A 22,490-nucleotide genomic window follows, 5' to 3' on the forward strand; every position below is an offset into this window, starting at 1 on the left:
AATGGCAAAAATGCGCTCATACTGTGCGACACTAAGTTGCTCTTTGGAACATGAAAGAGCGAGTGATGAAGTGCTTGTCTGGGAACATGTCAGTCACAAGTAATTAAGCCGCGGTGGTCGCCCCCCACATGTAAGTATCAATTCATAATCCCCTTCTTCACTAACCAGCCCCCGCCCACCCCCCCCCCCCCCCCTCTCTCCGTGGGGTTGCCGTTTCAGCCAAAAACAAAAAGGCCATCCCTCGGGTTGGCGGACAGTGAGTCTGAGGATCAAGGAAGCTTACTTCACTTGTTCACATTGAATCACTGGCATTCCTAGAAGGATTTATTAGCCCGGCAGCGCGGTGAGACAGCATTGGGTATCAGACTGGGCAGCAGTCTGACTGGAGAGGACGGCCGCGGAGAGGACACAGGGTAAGTCTCATCGTCCAGCTCATCCATAGCACCAGGCTTAGTGGTGGAGGTGTTAACTGGAGAGTTGCCGGTCGGTGGTGTGCTTCACAATAGCTGTCCTGCAATAGCTGCGGTGGATTTGGTTAAGTGGGGTTTAGCTGAAACAAAACAACTTGTCCTACTTTGGAAAGTCCCCTGGTTCATATCGCAGTATTGCATATTCTATTGTACATCCTTATTCTAGGATATAATATCCTGTCCAGGGTTTTGTTATTGATTTCACCGTATAATGAATTGATAGTCCACAGTATTTGTGCAAAACTACAAATATTGTAGAGTAAAGCATTTGGAGTAAATGCATCATATTTTATGTGTCATAGCTTACTTATCATAAAAAGGCTTTCTAAATACATTTTTGCATTTTTTCAAATACAATGTTGTTGACCAATAATGAAAGCAAATGTAATTAATCACAAGGTGGAGGTAGAATCGATGTGTCATGAAATTCTGTGGTCTCTTGGAGTGACATCAGCTTTATTTTAAGCTGATGGTCCTTAAGTGTAGTTGACATAAACATGCCTATGCTTACTATGCATATTTCCATATGCTAAAGCACATGCATATGCGTTAGGGGGCGTATACGCAAACAATGACCATCAAATCCACTAAAGGAGCAAGGAGATGAAGGAGTTCAGCTGTTTGAGGTGTTAAGTGTAGAGTACGCAGAACCGTTTAATGTGTTCCTGGTATGACTAGGTCCTTCTTGAATGCGGTTACGTGCAGATGTATCCTAAGTAGATTGAATACAAATATAACACTCTATATTTACTCTATGTAACATAATTGATGCTACTTTGTCCTAGACCAGGGCACTAACTCTAACCCTACTCCGCCCCTGCGACCCAGCCAGGTAGACCCCGTCTACCTGACCGGAGATGCTGGGGGACGCTGAAGTCTTTTAAAATCAGAAACAACTCAGATGCAATTACTGATATGGCAGCACATGGGACATACGGTAGCCTATATCTGCCCATTTGAACAATGTTTCAGACATCTCTAGATCCCCGCTCAGCCCAATTCGCCAACCTTTAGCTATTTGCACATGCCTCATTGACCCCCCCCCCCCCAACCCCCCACACACACACCCCCCGCCTGCCCCAGAGCCGTCACATATCCTCCGGCTTCTGGAACATTCTGTTGGACAGTCCCTTTAATCATTTTAATGATGGAGGTCACCGAGCCGGAGACCAACCCCTTGCTATGGTACTGTATTCCAGCCTTGCCCTCATAAGCAGCTGGGGCTGCATGGGTGTTAGAGTGCACCGCCAGAGATCATAAACCCCACCCCTACTGCGAAGGAGAGTCTTGCTCTAAGTGTCCTGTCAGCGGCCAAGCGCCTCGTTGTCAGCTGCCTGGAGAGCCGGAGGGCAAGGAGCGTTGGGCCTCCAACCTCAGTCACACGTTGCATGTTCATGTTCAGTGGACCTAACATTAGGGCTGTAACTATCAAGGGTTTGGTAATTGGGGGTTTTGGCGATTTCTTTATTGAGAGAATAGTTGAGGTAGGCTATAGGTCATTGCATGTCATATGTCTAGAACCAGAAAATGTTTCCTTCCAGTTTCTTTCCGATTTAAAAAGAAACTTTGCCCAGTTAAGAATATATAATAATGTATAATATAAAAACAAGTGTCATTTTACAGCACTTGTATAAAAACGAGTACAGTTGTGTATCTATATGAGAATGATGTAGTGGGAATTAAATTGGAGGAGGACAGACAAATAAACCTAGTAGTCAAAACACTCCCGTTAAAATGTTTAAGACAGCATTCAGACTTAACAAGATCATTTAAAAAACCAAACGGTTAAAAATCAAAACATTAAATCGTTGAGGAATGAATAGCTGTCTATTTTGAGCAGGTTTTTAGTAAGCCTTACTCATACCATCTCCTGTGATTTATAGACATATCATGACATTTGATGGGTCACATGCATAAAACTATCGTATGACAAGACAGTATGCTGGTGTTCCTGCTGGGGAACCCTAGAACATCACACCACTAATGTAGAACGACTGGTGTTGGATTTCCTCCGACGTAATGAATAGAAACCTTAATATATCTTTATTAGTTAAGAGTCACACATCACTCAGCGGTCAAACCACCAACAGGAGTTCACTGTCCCTCCTGCAATCAGTTTCCAATGACTCCCTGAGGATAATGTCTACAATATCATCATCTACACTAATTCATTATTTAGAGTGTTACCTTCCACCATACAGTCTACATGTGCTATCATCAAACTATGATAACATATATTTACAATTCAAATGAATATGGAAACAACGGGAAAAAAACGCAGGTTGCTACAAAAGTCAGCAGGCTATATACACAACTAGATAGAAGCCTGTCGTTTTCCACATAGTGTCAAGTTTAGAGACAGACAGATATAGTCATGGCCAAAGATATTGGCACCCCTGCACTTCTGTCAGATAATACACCACTTCTCCCAGAAAACTGTTGCAATTACAAATGCTTTGGTATTCATATGTTTATTTATCTTGTTTGCATTGGAACAACACAAAAAAGCATAGAAAAAAAGCCAATTGAAGAATAAGCTCAAATAAGCTCAAATAAAATACAAAATAAAGATAGACCATTAGAAAACATGAAGATAGACATCCACTCTACATTATTATAACATTATCTTAACTTGAATAGCTGCTGACAAACATACTGGGTTTACAAAAGGGATAGGCCTACTTGCATCTACATGCAAATACCTAAATATCAGACTGCATACATGTAGCCTACATGTTCATGAATGAGGAGAACCGATTGTAGTCTACCATAACACTGAACAGTGGAAACCCTAACCCTACTGTAGACTAATCATTAGTTCTTCCCTACACTTCACCACATCACATACGTTGCTCGTACGCTTCCTCACTTCCTCTTTTCCGACCCACGATTTAGACCTCAACATGTGCAGGGACAGCTCGACGTGTCACATTCCTAGCGCAGACAGATCGCCCTGCATCCAGGTGGCAGCCAAGAGGCGAACCACACCGTAAGGGCACCCTAGGGCCACGAGAGACAAACGGAGATATAGCCTGGCACATACACACCCAAGCACACACCTAGCACATACACACCCAAGCACACACCTAGCCCATACACACCTAGCACATACACACCAGTGATTCCCACAGCATGTTAATACTTTGGGGGGCCCCCAAAGTATAATGGCTCCCCCCAAAGTATAATGGCTCCCCCCAAAGTATAATGGCTCCCCCCAAAGTATAATTTGTGCTCAGTACCAGTGTGGAGTTTTCTGTCTTAAATTTGATATAGATCATGTTCTTTGTTGGTTTGTGAGGATGTTCATACACACTTGGTAAGATGTGTGTGTGAAAGAAGACCACAAAAAACAGCAGTGACTGCTCTCAGCTGTTTAACACTTAAAGACCTAGACACCATCACCAGTTGTAGGTTGTCTGAAGTGCAGTGTTACTATGAAAATTCACCTGAATGCAGGAATTGAGAAAGAAAATCTCAAAATGTTTCACCCCCCCCCGCCCTGAGTCGTTCCCCCAAAGTATATTTCATTTCTGCGGGAATCACTGCACAAGCACACACCTAGCACATACACACCCAAGCACACACCTAGCACACACACACCCAAGCACACACCTGGCACATACACACCCAAGCACACACCTGGCACATACACACCCAAGCACACACCTGGCACATACACACCCAGTTCCTCATAGGAAGCCACCTGCTGCCCCCTAGGGAGACCAGATGTCATCATCGTGTCACTGTGTTCTTTTCACCCTTTTCCCACTTCATACCTTAGTCTTCATATCTTCGTCTTTGTGAAACCAACTTTGAGAACAGAATGAGGCCAGCAATGTTATCATCAATCTTGGAACACAGATTGGTCTTTTTGCTGTCACATTGTCCATCCTTTGGGACACCACACATACCCACACAATCACTCTCTGTCTGTCTGTCTCTCTCACACACTCACACAATAGAACAGGAGTATGTAAGCTTAATCTATCGTGAATTATGTAAGCCTCTTTAAGCCTGTGAAACATTTAATTCATTACTTACAGGCCGACACCATCAATCTATTTTTGTAATGCAACACTTCCAACAGTCTCAAATTAGCAAACCATCTGGGTTTCTGACAAGTCAGGAGTATGAGGCGTCATAGTGACATCTGCTGTACTGCACACAGAACTCTACTGAATTATCAAAGGTATTAAACTAACAATGACTGTAACAATGTCTCTGTAATCTTGTCCCCCTGCTGGTTGTGCATGGTATTACTCAGTACTCAAGTTCCCCTGCTGGTTGTGTATGGTATTACGCTGTACTTAAATCTTCTGCTGGGTGTGTATATCATTACACTGGGTACCATTTCAGACACATTGCTCATTGCTCATATTTCATGATTCATCTGCAGCAAAGACAACCGGTCAGCAAACAGCAGAAGACTTATGGCAGCATGACAGTCCCAGACGCTCATGTTTCATGTCCTCACCACATGTGGAAACCTAAAAATCCTTGGTCGTTTTAAATCAACGTCATTGACAAGTCATCAAGTCATTAATCTGTTTCTTTCTGTAACAGGTGACAGACATTTCGTTGAGTCTAACAGCCAACCAGAACCTCCAAGACAACAACCAGAACAACCAGAACCGCCAAGATGTTCAAAAAGCAAACGAAGGTGCAGGAACCGAAAGCCACAGGCCAAGGTGCGTAGACCCTTCCTGTTTCACCTCCTCTGAGCAGCTCCAGAACAGCAGCCTTGGATGGTTCCTCTCTCACCTCCTCTAAGCAGGTCCAGAACAGATCCACAATCGGTCCAGAAGAGCAGACTCGAATGGCAGAACCAATAAAAGCCCATTCTAGCTAAACCAGTGTCTGTCGCTTCGACTAATAAGCCCATGTGTTAACAATAGCTGAATGTCTCATCATGTTTGTGTACAGCTACCCAGAAAGAGTTGTCTGTCTGCAATAAAATGTTCCTCCGACTCCCAAAAAGATGCACTTTAAACAGCCAAAAGAATGTGGACCTCAAAGGATGATCGAAGGAGAATATTGAATGACAAGACCAGTGCTTTCATCCATTCAGCCTATATACGTACAACCAGAGGCATGTGCCTGTCGGTCCTTACATGTCTCCACAACAACAGTGACATCAGAGGGCTTCTTCAGCGTCCTTCACAACTACAGTATGACTGAATGTGTGTGACATGGAAAGCTGACAGAACTGTTACATCTCTGGATACGTCAACAACAAAACAAAAAAAGACCCCTACAGTCCCAGGCAGTCTGTTATATAGCCTAATCTGTAGGTATCCAGGTTAGCCTCATGGAGAATAAATCTATTGTTCAAGAGAGACTGACCTGTTCGCTGACCCCTGACGCTGACAAGATGGAGCAGAGACTTTGATACCCTGCAATCGGCCACTGGATGGACTGGGATCAAGAGCTATGAAGAGAAAACTCTTTCAACATCTGACGACAAAGCTTGCATACAATACCCGTGCCTCTCTCTGTAAATCAAATCAAATCAAATCAAGTTTTATTTGTATAGCGCATTTCTCACAAGATGCGACTCAATGCGCTTTACATAATGACAGAGCCGCGAGCAGGCAAAAGTAAAAGACCTGTACACTGTGTGGCCAGGAAAATTCCCTTGCAGCCCTCTACTCATAGAGCGACTTCTACCAGTTTGCATACCAGCACACAGCAGGGGACCCCAAACCCCCCCCAGCCCAGCCAAGCAAGCACAGACCATAATAGCCCCACACCAGGCTAGCCAAGCAGGTGCCCCAGCGGCGGAACATCCCAAGCGCGCGGGGCGGCTGGGGGCCCCCGGGGAGATGCCTTGAGGACCACCGGGGCATAGCAAGCAAGCAAGGGCGATGTATGTTGTATGTTGTATGTGCCCTCTAAAGTGACCTTTGACCTTGCTGGGGGCAATGCAGTGGACAATCTCAAAGTTATAACAATGCAGCTGGTCCCAGTCTTTGATCGTTTGACTGTTTTTGTGTCACATGCTCAGTCTGCTGTGAGTCCAGCCCATTTGTAACCATGCTGTCCTGTCGTGTCCTGTATGTACCCCCCAACATGTCCATACAGTAGTAGGTCCTGACCCGAGGCTGCTGGATGGTAAAAAGGTAGGCTGGGGGAACGACTTGTTTAACGTCATGAACCTTTCTGTTCCCCTCACTTGTCACTCCTGTGGCATGAAGGATGAAAATGCCCAAGGGTTTGCTAACGTACGCTTTCACGTGCGTGGATATGTCGCTGCATATCTGTTCACACACCATGCTCTGTGTCAGTTACAAGTCCTGGTGGGCATGGATGGATGCACTAGGAAAAGAAAACATGAACAGACAAATATGACAGAACCAATGATGATAACATCAAACATTCTAATATGTGATGTATTAGAATGGACATCGTGTTCAGCATGGTTGTCACGGATACTTGGATAATAAACATACAAAGAATGGGAATGTTCAAGACCATGTTCACGTTGATTAGTTTACAGTTAATTTCGGATACTATGGGTAATTAAAATCTATAGGCTAATATGGTTATTTACATAACCAGTTACTAGACAATAATCTATAGTTTCATGTTAACAGTGGAGATCAAGAAGAGGTCAAAGGTCCCGGGGGTGATGATCACACAGTTTGTGGAGGAGATTCCAGAGGGGAAGAGCCATCCAGACTTCTTCCGCAAACCCATCGCTCTGACCATCCAGCAGGGTAAGCATACACACCACCACACATTTACAGACTGAGTAGAGCCCCGATGGAAGTGGACCGTATCCACAAATAAGCGCATTGTTGTGGTACCGAACACATATACTAATATAACGTACTGCTATCTACAGAGGCTGTCCTGTTAGGATCCATCAGATGATAATAGGACAGTTGGTAAAATAGGCCAGCTGTGAGGAATAAAGAGGATTGCAAATTGCAACCAATGCAAAGATAATCTGCCTCGGTTCAGTTAGTCATTTCACCATGTTCTGCTGCCTCGTCAGACACAATCAGTGAAATATCAACTACTGGCCAAATGTGTCACTTACCCCCTTCAGAAGCTGATGACACAAGGGTTGTTGCAGAAGTAACCTGGTGGGTAATTCCATGAACGCCGATAAATGAAACAATGTACAACTCGGAAATGTGAATCGCGCTCCGATGACATGGTGTATTTTTATGGGAAGGCTGTGACTGGTGCTTCCATTGGACTGGGACGCCGAGGCTCTCATACAATCTCTGCGTTTGTTGCAGAGGAACAGGGTGACTGTCACCCTGTGACAAACACACAGATATGAGTGCTCCGGTGTCTTGCTTTGGGTAGTCTAATGAAAGTGCCCAGGTAATAGTTTTATTATTAAACTATTATTGTCCTCTACTGCTGAGCACCAAAACCCTTGGATCTTAAACTTGGCTGAAGCACACTGGACTTTGGAACAATGTAGTTCTGTATTGGGACTTGTGAGCATAGGCACAGCAGATCGGCATAATCCAGTCTCCAGTCTTAAAAAGACCCTGATTTAAAAAGACCCTGACGTCTCGCGAAACGTATAGACATAAGCCTGGATTTTCCTTTAGTGACGTTGATGGAATACCCCGATATCCATATCAAGCATGTATTACAATGCATTTTTCACCTGTCCTCAACTCCTGCTTGTTTTACAGGGAAATCATCATTCTTCAAAGCCATAGTTTTTGGAGATCCAGAACCAACCGTGACGTGGGCCAGAAGTAATGGAGACGTGTCAGATACAACAAAATACCAACCAAAATTCGACCCTGTTACCAATGAGCACACATTTGAGGCAAGTCTTTGCATATCTATACAGTATAAATCATAAAGAAGCAAATCAAATCAAATTATTTGAAATTAATTGAATAAGCTAAATGTTTTTTTAGTAATTCACTTTATTTAAATGCATTTTCCACCCATTTGTTGATATAGTTATTGCATGGACATCTGTTTCTTAAAAGGGATTGTTTGGAATCTGTTGTTTTCCAACAGATGCCCCATATTACGCCAGAACTCGCTGACACCTACAAATGCTTTGCCGTAAATGAGTTTGGAAAAGCAGTAGTGACAGTAGTCCTGAATGTTATTGCAGGTAGGAGAACATGTGTGCTGTATTGATCATTTTCCACAAAAGCATGGTTTTTACTAGATAAAGCTTTATTCACACAAGATACAGTAGGCTGCAGTATATGGAAAGATACAAGATATCTCCCAATAAGTATGCCAACTATGAATAACGGACTGTTTGTTTTTCAGTTGGTTTCCAAAAGACCAAACCAATAAAAGCAGATGAGACGAAAATTCCCCTGAAGAGGAAAAGGTGTTTATGTGTGATACTGTCATGGTTTGGTCTTGGTATTTTATTATTTAACACTAGAACAGCCATGGGTGGGTTAATTTGACCCTGTGAGTAATTGTTTGCACTCGATCAAATTTCAGGCCCCTCCTTTCATGACTTTTCCTAGATATGTGTGTTCTACCACCCAGTATCCTTCCATTTTCAAAATCACATCAGGATAAGCTAGTATAAAGCTATTTTGCAGTTTTTCTGTGTAGGAGGCAGGCTAATTTACAAGGCGGCTAACTAGTGGTCGTGTGTGTAAATAGCAGCTTTCCATTGTAAAGACTACAGTCATTTGACCCCCGAGGCGGCTCTTATAGTAGGTAAAAAAGGCACGGCTGTTCTAGTGTTAACCGCATGTGATTAAACTAAATGTAGACACACTGTACGAAAATCTAAACGGAACACTTGCTTGCACTGCTCCAATTTCTTCACGTAGTTTGTGTTTCTACGTACACAAAAGCTAATTTTGTGCTAATTAGACAGCGTGATTATTGCACAGATGTGCCTTAGGTTGGTCACAATAAAAGGCCCCTCTAAAATGTGCAGTTTTATCACACAGCACAATGCCACTGCCTAAGGCACATCTCTGCAATAATCATGCCGTCCAATCAGCATGTGGATGTAGCACACCTGACAGGTGGATGGATTATCTCGACAAAGGAGAAGTGCTCACTAACACAGATTTAAACTAATTTGTGAACACCATTTGAGAGAAATAGGCCTTTTGTATACATAGAAAAAGTCTTAGGTCTTTGATTTCAACTCATGAAAAACTGGAGCAAAAACAAAAGTGTTGCGTTTATATTTTTGTTCAGTGTAATTGTTAAATACCTTACAGCAATATGACAGCTGAAATATTCTATGTTTTCATACCAGTAAAATAGTTCCCGAGCAGCCTGCGAGAGAAAAAGGGGAGATTGATCCAAAGTTTTGGGAAATTTTGTTGAGCGCTGACAAGAAAGATTACGAGAGCATCTGCGTTGAGTACGGAGTCACAGACTTCCGCTTCGTGCTGAAGAAGCTGAACGAGATGAAGAAAGAACGGGAGGAAGAGCAGGCGCAGGTTTATAACACCGTCATATGTAATACATGATGGAAAATCATGGAACAGTGCACTACAAAATCACAGTTTTCGCTGGCCACCTCAGTACGCTGGCCACCTCAATCCCAACTTAATGGAGGGTATAAACACTTGAATACACTTACGGTGGTTATATCCCTGCGATCATTAATGGTCCAGTGTGTATATTTGAGCTTTAAAATGGAGCTAAATGGCCCTAGCCCATAGCCCAAGCCCTAACCCTAACCCAAAATAAAATGTTCACATGTTGATTGTTTACATGGATATGTACATACTTGCCACTATTAGAAAATGTAGGAGATTTTAGTTTTGCAATTGTCAGTGTGACCACAAAGTACAGCAACTTGCAAAACAAAATGCTTAATCTTCGAAATGCTTAATATTTCAAAGCGCTAATAGAATCTTGATGCTGCACTAAACACAACATTATGTAAAGTAGGCATTTGGCACGACAGCCACACGAGAGATAATATGAACACGTCTTTATATTAATATTCCTTCTGGTAAAATGTTGTTCACACTCTGAATGTACTTGGCATTTTGTTCACGTTCAACTCTTCTGTCTGTATGTGTATCCAGTTCATCAAGCACCTGTCTAACCTGAAGCCTATCGACTTCAACTCAAATGGCACTGCGTCCTTTGAGTTTGACATGGAACTCATTGACCCCAACAGCAGGATCTTCATGTACAAGGTCAGACTAAAGGGCAGGAGGGGTGGGTTCGCATGGACCTGTTGTGCCCTGACTAACACATTTTGGCTGACCTACTGTCGACCTCACAAAGAAATGTTGCTATTGGCAGTCCTGCTTTGGGGGCCTCTGTAACTCGCCTAAGAAAAAATCTGGAGAAAATACCAATTTCTGTGCCACCATGTTTCCGCAAGAAAACAGCTGTATGCATTTCCTCACAGGATGGAGTGATGGTCCCTTACACCAAGGAACTGGGAGAAGAAATGAAGCACAGCCTCTCCATGTCTGGGAGAAAAATGGTGTTCAGCGTCAAGGATCTGCTGCCTGACGACGCAGGGCTCTATCAGGTGGACGTTGAGGACGTCAACATATTCTCTACCGACTTCAAGAGTAAGTCCCACATGGATCCACATCCTGGGTCCTCACTTTCAAAACATGATGTCATTATACAAAACACAGTTGTGTACACACACATACACAGCCTAAATGGTTATGCTTTATAGTATTTCTACAAGAGTATTTCAACTCACAAATATACAACATGGTCTCATCTGTGTGTGGTTGTCTCGGCTACAGCATGTCTTCTATTGTGTTTCAGTTCCCGTGATTGACTTCCTGGTGAAGATTCAGGAGGTGAAGGCGATGGAGAGAGAGGACGCCATGTTTGAGTGTGTCCTGTCAAACCCCTTCTCCAGAATCATGTGGGTGGGCAAGAACCTTAACCTGGAGCAGGGAGAGAAGTACGATATTGAGGCCTCAGAAGACAAGCTCATCCACAGACTGATAGTGAAGGACTGCTCGGCTGCGGATAAGGGTATCTATGCGGCTGTGGCAGGACTCAAATCTTGCAACGCTTTTCTTATTGTTGAAGGTAAGACACTGCATACTATTCTACCAATCAGGGCTTACTTAAAAAATAAATAAAAGCATTGTAGCACTGAGCTAAGCTTAAATACTTTGTAGACTATAGAGGAAAGGTAATCTTGTAAGTGCTACAAATGTCTGGAGAAACACACCCCAGACATTCACATCATTAGTTTTTTTTCAGTAGCTCCCTTCTGTATTGATTAACAGAACATGTACAATTTACTATAATACGTTTGAACATGTTCTGCTGTTGCTGTACTGTTTTCTCTGTTTTCTACACTCCGACCTCTCTGTTCCAGCTGAACCAGACTCAAAAGGCAAAAAGAAGGAAAGGAAAACCACCAGGGCAGGCGGAGCCGGAGTTGATCTGGCGAAGGTCGCCCAGGAGCAGCAAGTGAAGCTTCAGGAGAAGAAGGAGCAGGTGAAGGTGGAGAGAGCGGAGAGAGCGGCTGCTCCTCCAGCGCCTCCTCCAGCCTCTGCCCCGGCCCCGGCCGAACCAGCCCCCGCCCCTGCCCCTGTGGCCACGCCACCAAAACAAAGTAAGATCCCTGACTGTGAAACAGCATGTTCATACTTGGTATGGCTATTAGAGTACAGCACCATACATTGACATATGACATGACATATGTGAAAACTGTGATTATCTCCATTCTGTAGTCTATAATAAAAAAAGGTCCCAAAGAAATTACCCCCTACTGAAATAATGCTGATATAGGCTAGTAGTATATTATAGTATTAGATGGTGTTTAGAATAGAGCCGTCAGATTGTAGTTCGTTTGAGTTTGTTGAACCCAAATTCATTGAATGGAAATGTTCCCATATTGATTTTTTCAAACAGCCGATATCAGCATTGTGTAATTTGGAGGCCTGACGTTTCGTCTACGTTTTCTTGTCAGATAAACTAGTGTTTGATTAGCCTTCACACCGGCTACTGTATTTCTTGTCTCTAAGTTAAATACCGTATTTTCCGGACTATAAGTCACACTTTTTTTCATAGTTTGGCTGGTCCTGCGACTTATAGTCCAGTGCGACTTATAGTCCGGAAAATACGGTACCTTTTCAGTTGTTGACAAGAAAAGCCTCCAGGTTACACAGCGCCCCCCGATGGTAAAACTGAATGGGGATTTTTGAGTTGAACTGGAAATAAGTTTACAGATGACATTTTGACGAAACGACTTCACCTCTCTATAGAATCATGTCTGACCTCCATTTTCTTTTCAGTCTTGTCTCTGTCTCTCATATACACTCACTGGCCACTTTATTAGGTACACCTTGCTAGTACCGGGTTGGACACCCTCTTTTGCCTTCAGGACTGCCTTAATTCTTCGCAGCATAGATTCAACAAGGTGCTGGAAACATTCCTTCGAGATGTTGGTCCATATTGACATTAAAGCATCACGCAGTGATGTCAAGATTTGTGCCAAGAAAATATCCCCCACACCATTACACCACCACCACCATTTTCTCCCAGAGAACTTTCGCTCACTGGATATTTTCTCTTTTTCTGACCATTCTCTGTTACTCCTAGAGATGGTCGTGTGGGGAAATCCCAGTAGATCAGTACTTTCTGAAATACTCTAAACAGCCCATCTGGCACCAACACCCATGCCACGTTCAATCACCTTTCTTTCCCATTCTGATACTTGGTTTGAACTTCAGCAGATTGTCTTGACCATGTCTACGGGCCTCAATGCATTGAGTTTCTGTCACGTGATTGGCTGATTAGATAGTTGCGTTAACGTGCAGTTGAAAAGGTGTACCTAATAAAGTGGCCGGTGAGTGTATATGGTTCATATGTTGTTTATGTTACCCTATATTATTCCACTGTGATACTGAAATAGTATCTCAATCTCAATGTTATTTCATAGCCAAGTGATGTTTACCTTGAAATAACATATTTGGCATGATATAGTATCCTTAAAAAGTTGTGTATATGACGGTCATTCACTGGTTGTGATGATTAATGCTGTAGGAGTGTCAGAGACAGCAGGACCAGCAAAGAGTGTAGATCCACAGGTAGTGGATGTGGGGGCTGGTAAGAGACCACCAGAGATGTCTTTACCGCCGCATGGATACCATGTCAAATATGGAAGCCATTTGAAACACAATGGCTTTGAACGTTTATGGAAGCCATTTGAAACACAATGGCTTTGAACGTTACTGTGTTTACTCATGACATGACGACTCATGGTGAACTACAGGTATAACAGGGAAGTGTTGACTTCTGCATGGGTGCCCAGGGTGAATCTCAAAAGTTACTTTGATTTTTAAAATTCCTTGACCCCTTCATTTGAGAAGGTCCGTTTTGAGAGACAGATGAGGAGTGGTGGAATCACTGCAGGACTTCAGGGATTCACCCTATGTCAAATATGGAAGCCATTTGAAATATAATGGCTTTGAAAGTCAGTGTGTTTACTGCGATTGATGTTGAGTTACACAGTAGAACAACTCACACCTCACATTGGTTTATTGGTTAAACTTGTATTATGAAGCTTTTACTTAACTGTTTCATAATCAACAGGAAGATATACCATTGTTGGGGTCAAGTCTGTTATAGGCTTCTCTTGCACAAGTTACACTATACAGTATAGTGTCATTCATCCTAAGTGTGATTGCTTGCTCTGCGTTTTATTTTGTTTTGATTTAATTTAAATTCTTATTATTGTTATTCTAGTTTTACTTCACATTACATTACAAAAACAATCTCAACATTTAATGTGCGTTGTATTAGGTGTTTTTGTTGCATATGTGTGTGTGCAGTCTGTTGTTGTTGTGTTGTTTATGTGTACCTCTACAACTCTAAATATACCGCAGTAAAAGACACCTTTTGTGATCAACACAGATTAAATAATGGCTGATACTCCACAACAGTTTAAGTGAACTCTAAAATGTTACTTATTTTCTCAGTGCATGTTGAATAGAAATGCACATACAAAATAGCATCATACATTCAAGTATGATGATCATCTGCAGCAGGAGATGATTAGATGAACTGGGGTGTAATCAGAGGACCATCAAAGCCCCAAAACAACTCCATGTGACTCATTAACCTCACACTGGTCCCATAATGATCACTCAATTACTAATGAACTATTATTACAACATTATTTAGGCAGGGGAGGTCCTGATCAGTATTAATCATTATTATTACTATTATTGTTATTATTATTATTATTATTATTATCATTATTATTATTATTATTATTATCATTACAGTACCTTATTCCAGCACTCCTCCAGCACTCCTCCAGTGTGTGATAATATTATTACTATTATATTAGAATTAATATTATTACTACTATTATTACTATGAATATTATTACTATTATATTAGTATTAATATTATTTACAAATAGGGAAGACGTATGTAAATGTTCAATGTTTGGGGGTAATTGCAGGTAATTACTGTAGAGGATGAAATACAAATGACTCAGAAGTGGCCACCTGTTTGTCACTCATAGGTGAATGTGATAGTGATGGAGCAGGCTCGCAGGGCGTGGTCACAAGTAAGTTTACTAGTTTATAACATGTACTAGGACATGTGATGACGTTACACGTCTGATCACCAGGATCTAATCTATTTATTGATATGTTATCTTTAACTTCATCACCATGGATAACTTTAACACCCTACCTATGCATAGAGTATATCTAATACTGAATGCATCTGTCTAAAACCATATTAACAACATATGAAATTACTTTATCAATTACTTTTATCCTGAGTACTCTGTCACAGTAAGAGGCGCATAAAGGAACACATTGTTTGTGTAAATCAAAATATACTCATTTTTGTTCTATGTTCTTTGTTTACATATAGAGGAAACAATATTATACATGTACTGTACATACACAGGCCTAAATAGTATGTATATGTTAACTGAAGAGGCTTTGAGAATGACGGGTCTGTGGTTGTAATCAACCTCAGTCAGTACTGGGCCCATCAGTAGGTGGTAAGACAGGTATTGAGGATGTAATTAATGTTTTAACACTACTGAGGTGTTTTAATGAGTGTTTTAACACTACTGAGGTGATTTAATGAGTGTTTTAACACTACTGAGGTGATTTAATGAGTGTTGTAACACTACTGGGGTATCTACGATCGTTCCTAATGATTATGGAGACTACTGCATTGCTAGCGCATCAAAATGATTGTTTTGAGCCCCGCGGTGGCCAGGGCACACAGGGAGCGGCATATTGAGCGGCTGCTCCCAAAGGGAGGTATAGGACTATTTCCGGATCAAGGATCCGTCGCGCAACACCGCCCCCGGGGTGCCGGAATAACGGTGTCGGGCTCGAGGAGCCAGTCAGCTAGTCTGCCTGGCGATCTCCTCTGGGGCTGCCGGGGTCGTGCGGCGGATCCTACGCAATAGGCAGGGGATAATTGGAACCTAGGTTGGGTTCAATTGGATACCAAATTGGGTGAAAAAGGGGGATAAAATCTGAAAAAACTAATAAATTTTTTTTTTTAAAAAAAGATTGTTTTGACATTAGCTTGACTAAAAATCTATTTAATGGTAACATCGAATACATATTTCACAAACTTTTGTATCTAATGTTTATAATGAATCTGTCAATAACAATAACAAAAGAAGACGCTGTCGGTAGCCATTACTACTGAGGCTCTCCAAGAGCTGGAGTGCTAGCATGCTTGGTGGAGTGTCTGATGTGTGCATATGAAACTGTGTCTGTGTGCAATGTGTCATAGGTTCCACGTTCATGTGTCCATTGTTGTTTCAGTGTGTTGCTTGCATTGCTTAAACCATTACCCTTTTGAGAAACGGTTGATAATGCTAAAATCCATGACACACTGACACGACACACTGACCTGATATTTGCATCATTAATTCATATTTACCCCTGTAAATATGAGGCATCTGAAGCACTGATTGTTGCCCAGACTACTGCAGTAGTCTGAAGTGGTGATTTGTCTGTCTCTTTGATAAGTACTGTTTATATGTCCCTTCTTCTTCTGACGTAAGTACTGTTGCTCTGTATATTAATAATCTCAAGCACATATTCAAGAAAATGTTAACATTCATAATAAGTAACAGCATTCACATTATATGTGATAACAGTGAAAGCAGTCACATTACCATGCATATGATAACAGTCCCAGTATATAATGTTAATAGAACACAGTATATTTACTTTCTTAATTAGTCTACTTGACTATTAAAAGTTGAGTTTGGAAAAGCAACGTGTCAGATGTTGACCGTGTGTATTGTGCTGTGTACAGTAGATCCCACCATCGTCAGCGGGCTATCAGACGTCTATGCGGTCCGCGGCCAGCCAGCTCAGCTGGAGTGTAAGCTGGACATTAAATGCGATGGAGCTTGGTTCAAAGATGGAGAGAAGGTAAGGACTGATTAGGTAATCAGAACACTTAGCTCATGAGGCTGGACGCAGGCAGCGTTACATTTCGTTTTTTTATTACAAAGCATTTGACCTCACTGAACTCCTTCAGCGTCCAGGGTGAATAAAGTCGCACAAAATGGACAACATTCTAGACTACGAATGGAGACTTTATTCAACAAAAATGCATACATTAAGATGCTTCATTTGTAACCAATCAGTGTTGTTGCTAGGTAAATACCACATAAAATACGTGGCACGCTGGGTGGTGAGTGTTGCGGAACTCTTTGGCAGTTGGTGAGTTAATGTCTTTTGGCTTTTTAGTTGTCTCCCAAAGTTGGACTCGACATATCCAAAGTTGACACGTCTCACCAGCTGAAGATCGCACGCAGCCTGGACGACGATGCTGGACTCTACCGTTTCGAGGCAGGAGGATGCAAATCAGAGGCAAGCGTCAGCGTTGGAGGTATGTGAGGACTTCCCAGTGGAGTAAAAAAACAAAACACTGTGATTGAACACTACCGATGAGCGATGTTTATATGACGGTCACGTCCAGAGCACCAGCCATTTGTTTCCTTGTCTCCTAGATATTCCGGAGTTTGATGCTGACGACCTCCACAGGTTCTCCAAGCCCGTGATCGTGAAGGTGGGTCAGAGCGGTGCATTTAAGATGCCCTACACCCCCCAGGACGGCTTGCAGGTCCACTGGTTTAAGGACGGCGTGGAGCTGAAGGACGGCGGGGGGGTAAAGGTCATGAAGGAGACCAATCACAGCCGCTTGCTGTTCAGGGACTGCCTGCGCTCGGACGGCGGCGAGGTCAAGATCAAACTGAGCAACCCGTTTGGCGCCGCTGAGGCCACCTCCCGACTCATTGTCCTCGGTAAGAGCACACACACACACACATAAACACACACACATACTCACACACTTCTATGTTCTTGTTAGATTATAACTTTACATTGAAATATCTTCTGTTTGCCTCTCAGACAAGCCCGGGCCGCCCCAGGGGCCAGTGGAGGTGTTAGAGAGTTCCTCCACGTTGATCGAGGTGAAGTGGAACCCACCCCTGGATGACGGCGGCAGCCCTCTCACCAACTACATGATCGAGCGGCAGCAGATGGGCCAGAGCATCTGGATCAAGCTGGGGGACGTCGCTGCTGACAAGACCAGCTACCGGGACCGCAACGTGGCCCATGGCAAGAGGTACCTCTATCGGTTCTCTGCAGAGAACCCTGAGGGCCTCAGCGATCCACTGGAGACGGAGAATGCCATCATGGCCGGAATATTGAGTGAGTCAATCAGAGGCCTTTATCTTCTTCCTCAGAGGGCCGCTGTAGCTATTGTATTAAAGTCATTGTTTTTAGCTCCTGTAGAAGTAAGCCGTACAATAATGACATCCATGTCCTTCTGGAAGTTATTGTATCCGTATTATAAACAGTATCTGTCACCCATCTAGAGATAGAATGGGACTTTCTGTTCCATTACAATGCTCTCAATATGGTGATTGTTTGTCGTCATCCCTGTTAGTCTTCCCTAACCCACCTGGGGCACCCCAAGTGGTCAGCACCTCCAAGACGTGTATCAAGCTGATCTGGACTGCTCCCCCTGAGAGAGACCCACCTGGTCCCAAACTCATGGGCTACCAGCTGGAGAAATGCAAGAAGGACACAGCCCAGTGGATCGCTCTGAACACTGTCAACGAGCCCATCGAAGGTCAGAAGGTCTTCAGATTAAGCTGCTCTTCTGAACACACACTGTTTAACAACAAAGAACCACCATTACATTGGATGCCATTACATAATCCGTGTTTGGTACATCCATTTTTGGACTTTTAATTTAATGATATAGTCATTTATTATTGGAGAATATAACGTATGAATGCCTCATGATCTTAGTTCAACTGTCTTACCCAAAATATAACCTTGTATACAAAGCTGTATAGCTTCAACAATTGGTTGGTCAGTACTTGCAGATCCGTCTATGATTCTGGTTACATTTCTCCAACCCCATCCCTCAGCTGTTGTTTAAATCCAGAATGCCCTTTTAACTGTAAAGTCAAAATGATCATTGCTCTAATATCCTTACTCAAAGGACACAGTGACATTAGAATGCACATTTTAACTGTCAATGGTAATGTATTGTCTCTCACATCATCTTCAGGGGAAAGCTATGCGTGCAAAGACGTGACAGAGGGGTCTGAGTACCAGTTCAGGGTGTCGGGCATCAATGTGTCTGGAGCCGGAGAGCCCAGCCCCCCGTCTCCCATGACGTGTGCCAAGAATCCGAACAGTCAGTTGCTTTCAAAGATGTCCGCCTCCGGAAGCATATGCCCAATGATTTCATACCAACAAAATTGTAATGAAGTCTCTTTTGATCCAAGTTAGGGTAAAATTCCTAAAAGCGTACCTCTGTGTGTTTGTCATTCAGTGAAGCCGCAGTTCAAAGGTCCTGAGGACTTCATGGTGGTCAGAGCTGGAAATTCTGTGAGAATCAAAATTAACTATGAGGTAAACAACATCAGAGTCCTCAGGAAGGGGGAGACAGGCTGCAAATCTTCACAATTTCTGTCATTTGTTTGAATTTTACCGTCTTGTCACAGTCTACCACATAAATGTCATGTTGATAATATCATGTCAGACATTTTAAATGAAATCTGTGTTCAGTCTGCCATTCTAGACATGATCTGTCAAAAGATAATCTGGAGATTAGATTATTCATCATAAACAATGTAATGACATTCAGATAATGTTCTCTTCCTGTAACACATGTACTGTATGCAATGCACAATGCACTGGAGGGAGAATCAAGATCACATGCGCTGATTGTTTGATTGTTTTCTGTGTACAATGTCTTCTGTACTGTGTTGTATGTGCGTGTGTGCATGTGCGTGTGTGCGTGTGTGTGTATGTATGTGTGTGTGTGTGTTAGTGTGTGTGTATCCACCCTGCCTACAGTATGTGATCATTATATCAACCATTGTAGGCGGAGCCTCCCCCCGACATCACCTGGCTGAAGGATGACGAGCCCATCTCCCCCTGGCTCAACGTCATCAACACAGACGGCTCCTCCCAGCTGGTCGTCCCCTCCTCCAAGCGCCCCGACTCTGGCGTCTACACCATCATGGCCAAGAACTCGGTGGGCCAGGCCAGCTTTGACATCGAGGTCAGAGTCACAGGTAAAGCCAAACACAGTCCTTCATCATGCTCTACTGGTCAGTGGAGATCTGCGTGTGTTTTTGATGGTTCCAAAGCACAACGTTAAATGAGTGGGACATTACTGATATTATCTGCCGTTTCTTCATTCATGAACATACAGGTCACGTATGTTCTCATGTCACGTATGACCGTATGACCTCCTCTCCTGTGTGTTCCCAGATGAGCCCAAGAGCCCCGGGGCGGTGGCGTTGGAGCAGACGGTCCACGGGAAGGTGGTGGTGTCATGGGAGCCATCTCCAGACGAGGAGATAGATGACCGGCTGCACTACCTGCTGGCGGAGCACGACTCCCACAGCCGCATGTGGCGCACGGCGGCAGACCGCCTCTTCTGCAAGACCTACACAGTCCACAACATCCTGCAGGGGAGGGAGTATCACTTCCGCGTCTACGCCAAGAACGACATGGGCCTCTCTGACCCGTCCGACTCCCCGACCTGGGGCATCAATAGCAACAGAGGTCAGTCGGACTCCAGCTCATGTTTACTAAACAATAATAATACAACCTTATACGGTTCTGTCTGCTCTGCTCGCAGACTCCCCCCCCCACACACACACACACTGCAGGCTTGGGGTCAAGTCTATTTAAAGCTTGTCAGAGCAAGGGAATGAGTTCTTTAATAATTATTTATTATTCTATTTCTGTAACTCATATGCAACATTTGATTGATTTCCAGAAGCGCCAGGTGAGGTGAAATGGATTGGTCCCCAATCTCCCTTTTCATTTGCTTGTCCTCATTTCATTTGATTTCCAGATGTATTATATCCATTCCATTAGATTTGTTGTGTTACTCTCTAGTTCCGATAGCAACGAACACACCGTCCACGGTCAGCTTGGACCGACCTCCAACCATCCTGGTCCCCCTGAAGGTGCACACCCCCCCCAAGGGCTACCAGCTGTACATGACCTGCGCCGTGGGAGGGTATCCCACCCCAACGGTCCTGTGGTACCTGGATGGCGTCTGCATCACCTATGACAACAATTACTACATCACCAACGCGCAAGGTGTGTGCTCCATCTACATCCTCAGAGTCGCGCCCAAGGACAGTGGCGACTACCGGGTGGTGGCAGTGAACTCCTTTGGCAAGGCGGAGTGCACCACTAGCCTCGTTGTGAAAGGTGAGAATCCCAGCAGACAGACAGAAATGTGCAGTGCATCTGTTCAGAGATGTGTTGACGAAGGCCTATCTTACTCGCTTAACGTTCTCTCTTTGTGTCTTTTCTCCACAGACTGAATCTGAAGCTTGAACATTTGTTTTCTGCACATCCTCATCTAATTATATGTATTAAAATATATATTTTAATAGTTTGCTGCACACATCTTGTGTACTATTGTAAGTCGTTACTGGTCAGACCTATTGCAGACACATGTATGTTTAATGTTTTGCCTGTTGTTCCATATTTTTATGTAGATTCAACTATTTGATGATTTTAGTATTTAAACATTATCTAAAGAGGCTTTCCTCTTTTTCGTTTCTTTCAAAACAGTTTCCCAAAAGGTTCGAAATGTACTTTGGAAAACTGCAGTAAATTAGTTGACTGGCATTCTGTATGTTCTCTGTTGGTTATTTCGCCTGGATTTCATTATTTTCACACACGTTCTCTGGTGTGACAGGATCATCTGAACAACGAGCACAGAGGCGGCGGATCCTGACATTTGCAGTATCACTCATATTAATTGCATTATTAAAAGCGCACACATAAGAGGAAAGAACTCACCTCTTCACTACCGTTGTACAGCACCTGCCCGGGTGATTCCACAGCAGCCATTTTGTGCCAGAAAGCTCACCACACATCAGCTGTCCGTGGAGAGGCGGTGTTGATATCGCTAGCGCCCACTGTACCACAGCATTGTTTCATGTTGCAGCAGGAATAGCTCTGCCTCAGAGTGGTTACAGTTAATAACAGACTCTATCAGGAGTCCTCCCTCACACCATCACAGATGCTCCAGATCCTCATCATACGTTACGTGTCAAGTGTACATTTTCATTGCATTTCCAAAAATATCCACTTAAGCACCCTCAATAAATCTCTGAGGATCATAATGATGCAGATATAGAAAGAGTCCTGACGGCGTCTCCAGTCACATGACCCTAGAAGGAAGCCTCTCTAGTGGAGGCTCGCTGGGAACTCTGGAGGTTTACGCCCGGCAGGGGAACACTAACTCCAGATCCACAATCGAATCATCATACACATGTCCCATTGATATCAGTGCAACATTTATGCAAATGAGACTAGGCTCACTGATTAGGGGGTAATACGTGGTGGTTTTAGATTAATATTTGTTTAGTGACTGTGTTTAATTGTGTTACCTTGCATGTGTGACCTGGACCTTAGCCTGAGTTGGCTATACTTGCAGTGCTCCCTAGAGTTTGAAACTCCTATGTGTATAATGATTTGCTCTTTTATTTTGTTGATTTTGCTGTGAATCCCCAACTCTGCGTGAACAGTCCATTGCTATTCT

At 43.3% G+C, this 22,490-nt stretch overlaps 1 protein-coding gene across 1 annotated transcript; it reads left to right on the forward strand.

Annotated features, from left to right (window-relative positions):
• Positions 1 to 7,053: 7,053 nt before the first annotated feature.
• Positions 7,054 to 21,261, forward strand: LOC308170955 (immunoglobulin-like and fibronectin type III domain-containing protein 1; the record flags this gene model as incomplete). Its single annotated transcript, XM_080545809.1, has 20 exons — positions 7,054 to 7,186; positions 8,129 to 8,268; positions 8,469 to 8,568; positions 8,733 to 8,796; positions 9,697 to 9,883; positions 10,481 to 10,594; positions 10,813 to 10,981; positions 11,190 to 11,462; positions 11,758 to 11,997; positions 16,701 to 16,816; positions 17,138 to 17,279; positions 17,401 to 17,694; positions 17,801 to 18,103; positions 18,342 to 18,527; positions 18,975 to 19,103; positions 19,242 to 19,321; positions 19,797 to 19,989; positions 20,189 to 20,485; positions 20,825 to 21,145; positions 21,257 to 21,261. 20 exons carry the CDS (start codon positions 7,054 to 7,056, stop codon positions 21,259 to 21,261), a joined length of 3,486 nt encoding a protein of 1,161 aa, XP_080401935.1.
• Positions 21,262 to 22,490: the final 1,229 nt, after the last annotated feature.

This window comes from Nansenia antarctica, assembly GCF_963989245.1.
Source record: "Nansenia antarctica genome assembly, chromosome: 15".
In the NCBI taxonomy this organism is placed as follows: Eukaryota; Metazoa; Chordata; class Actinopteri; order Argentiniformes; family Microstomatidae; genus Nansenia; species Nansenia antarctica.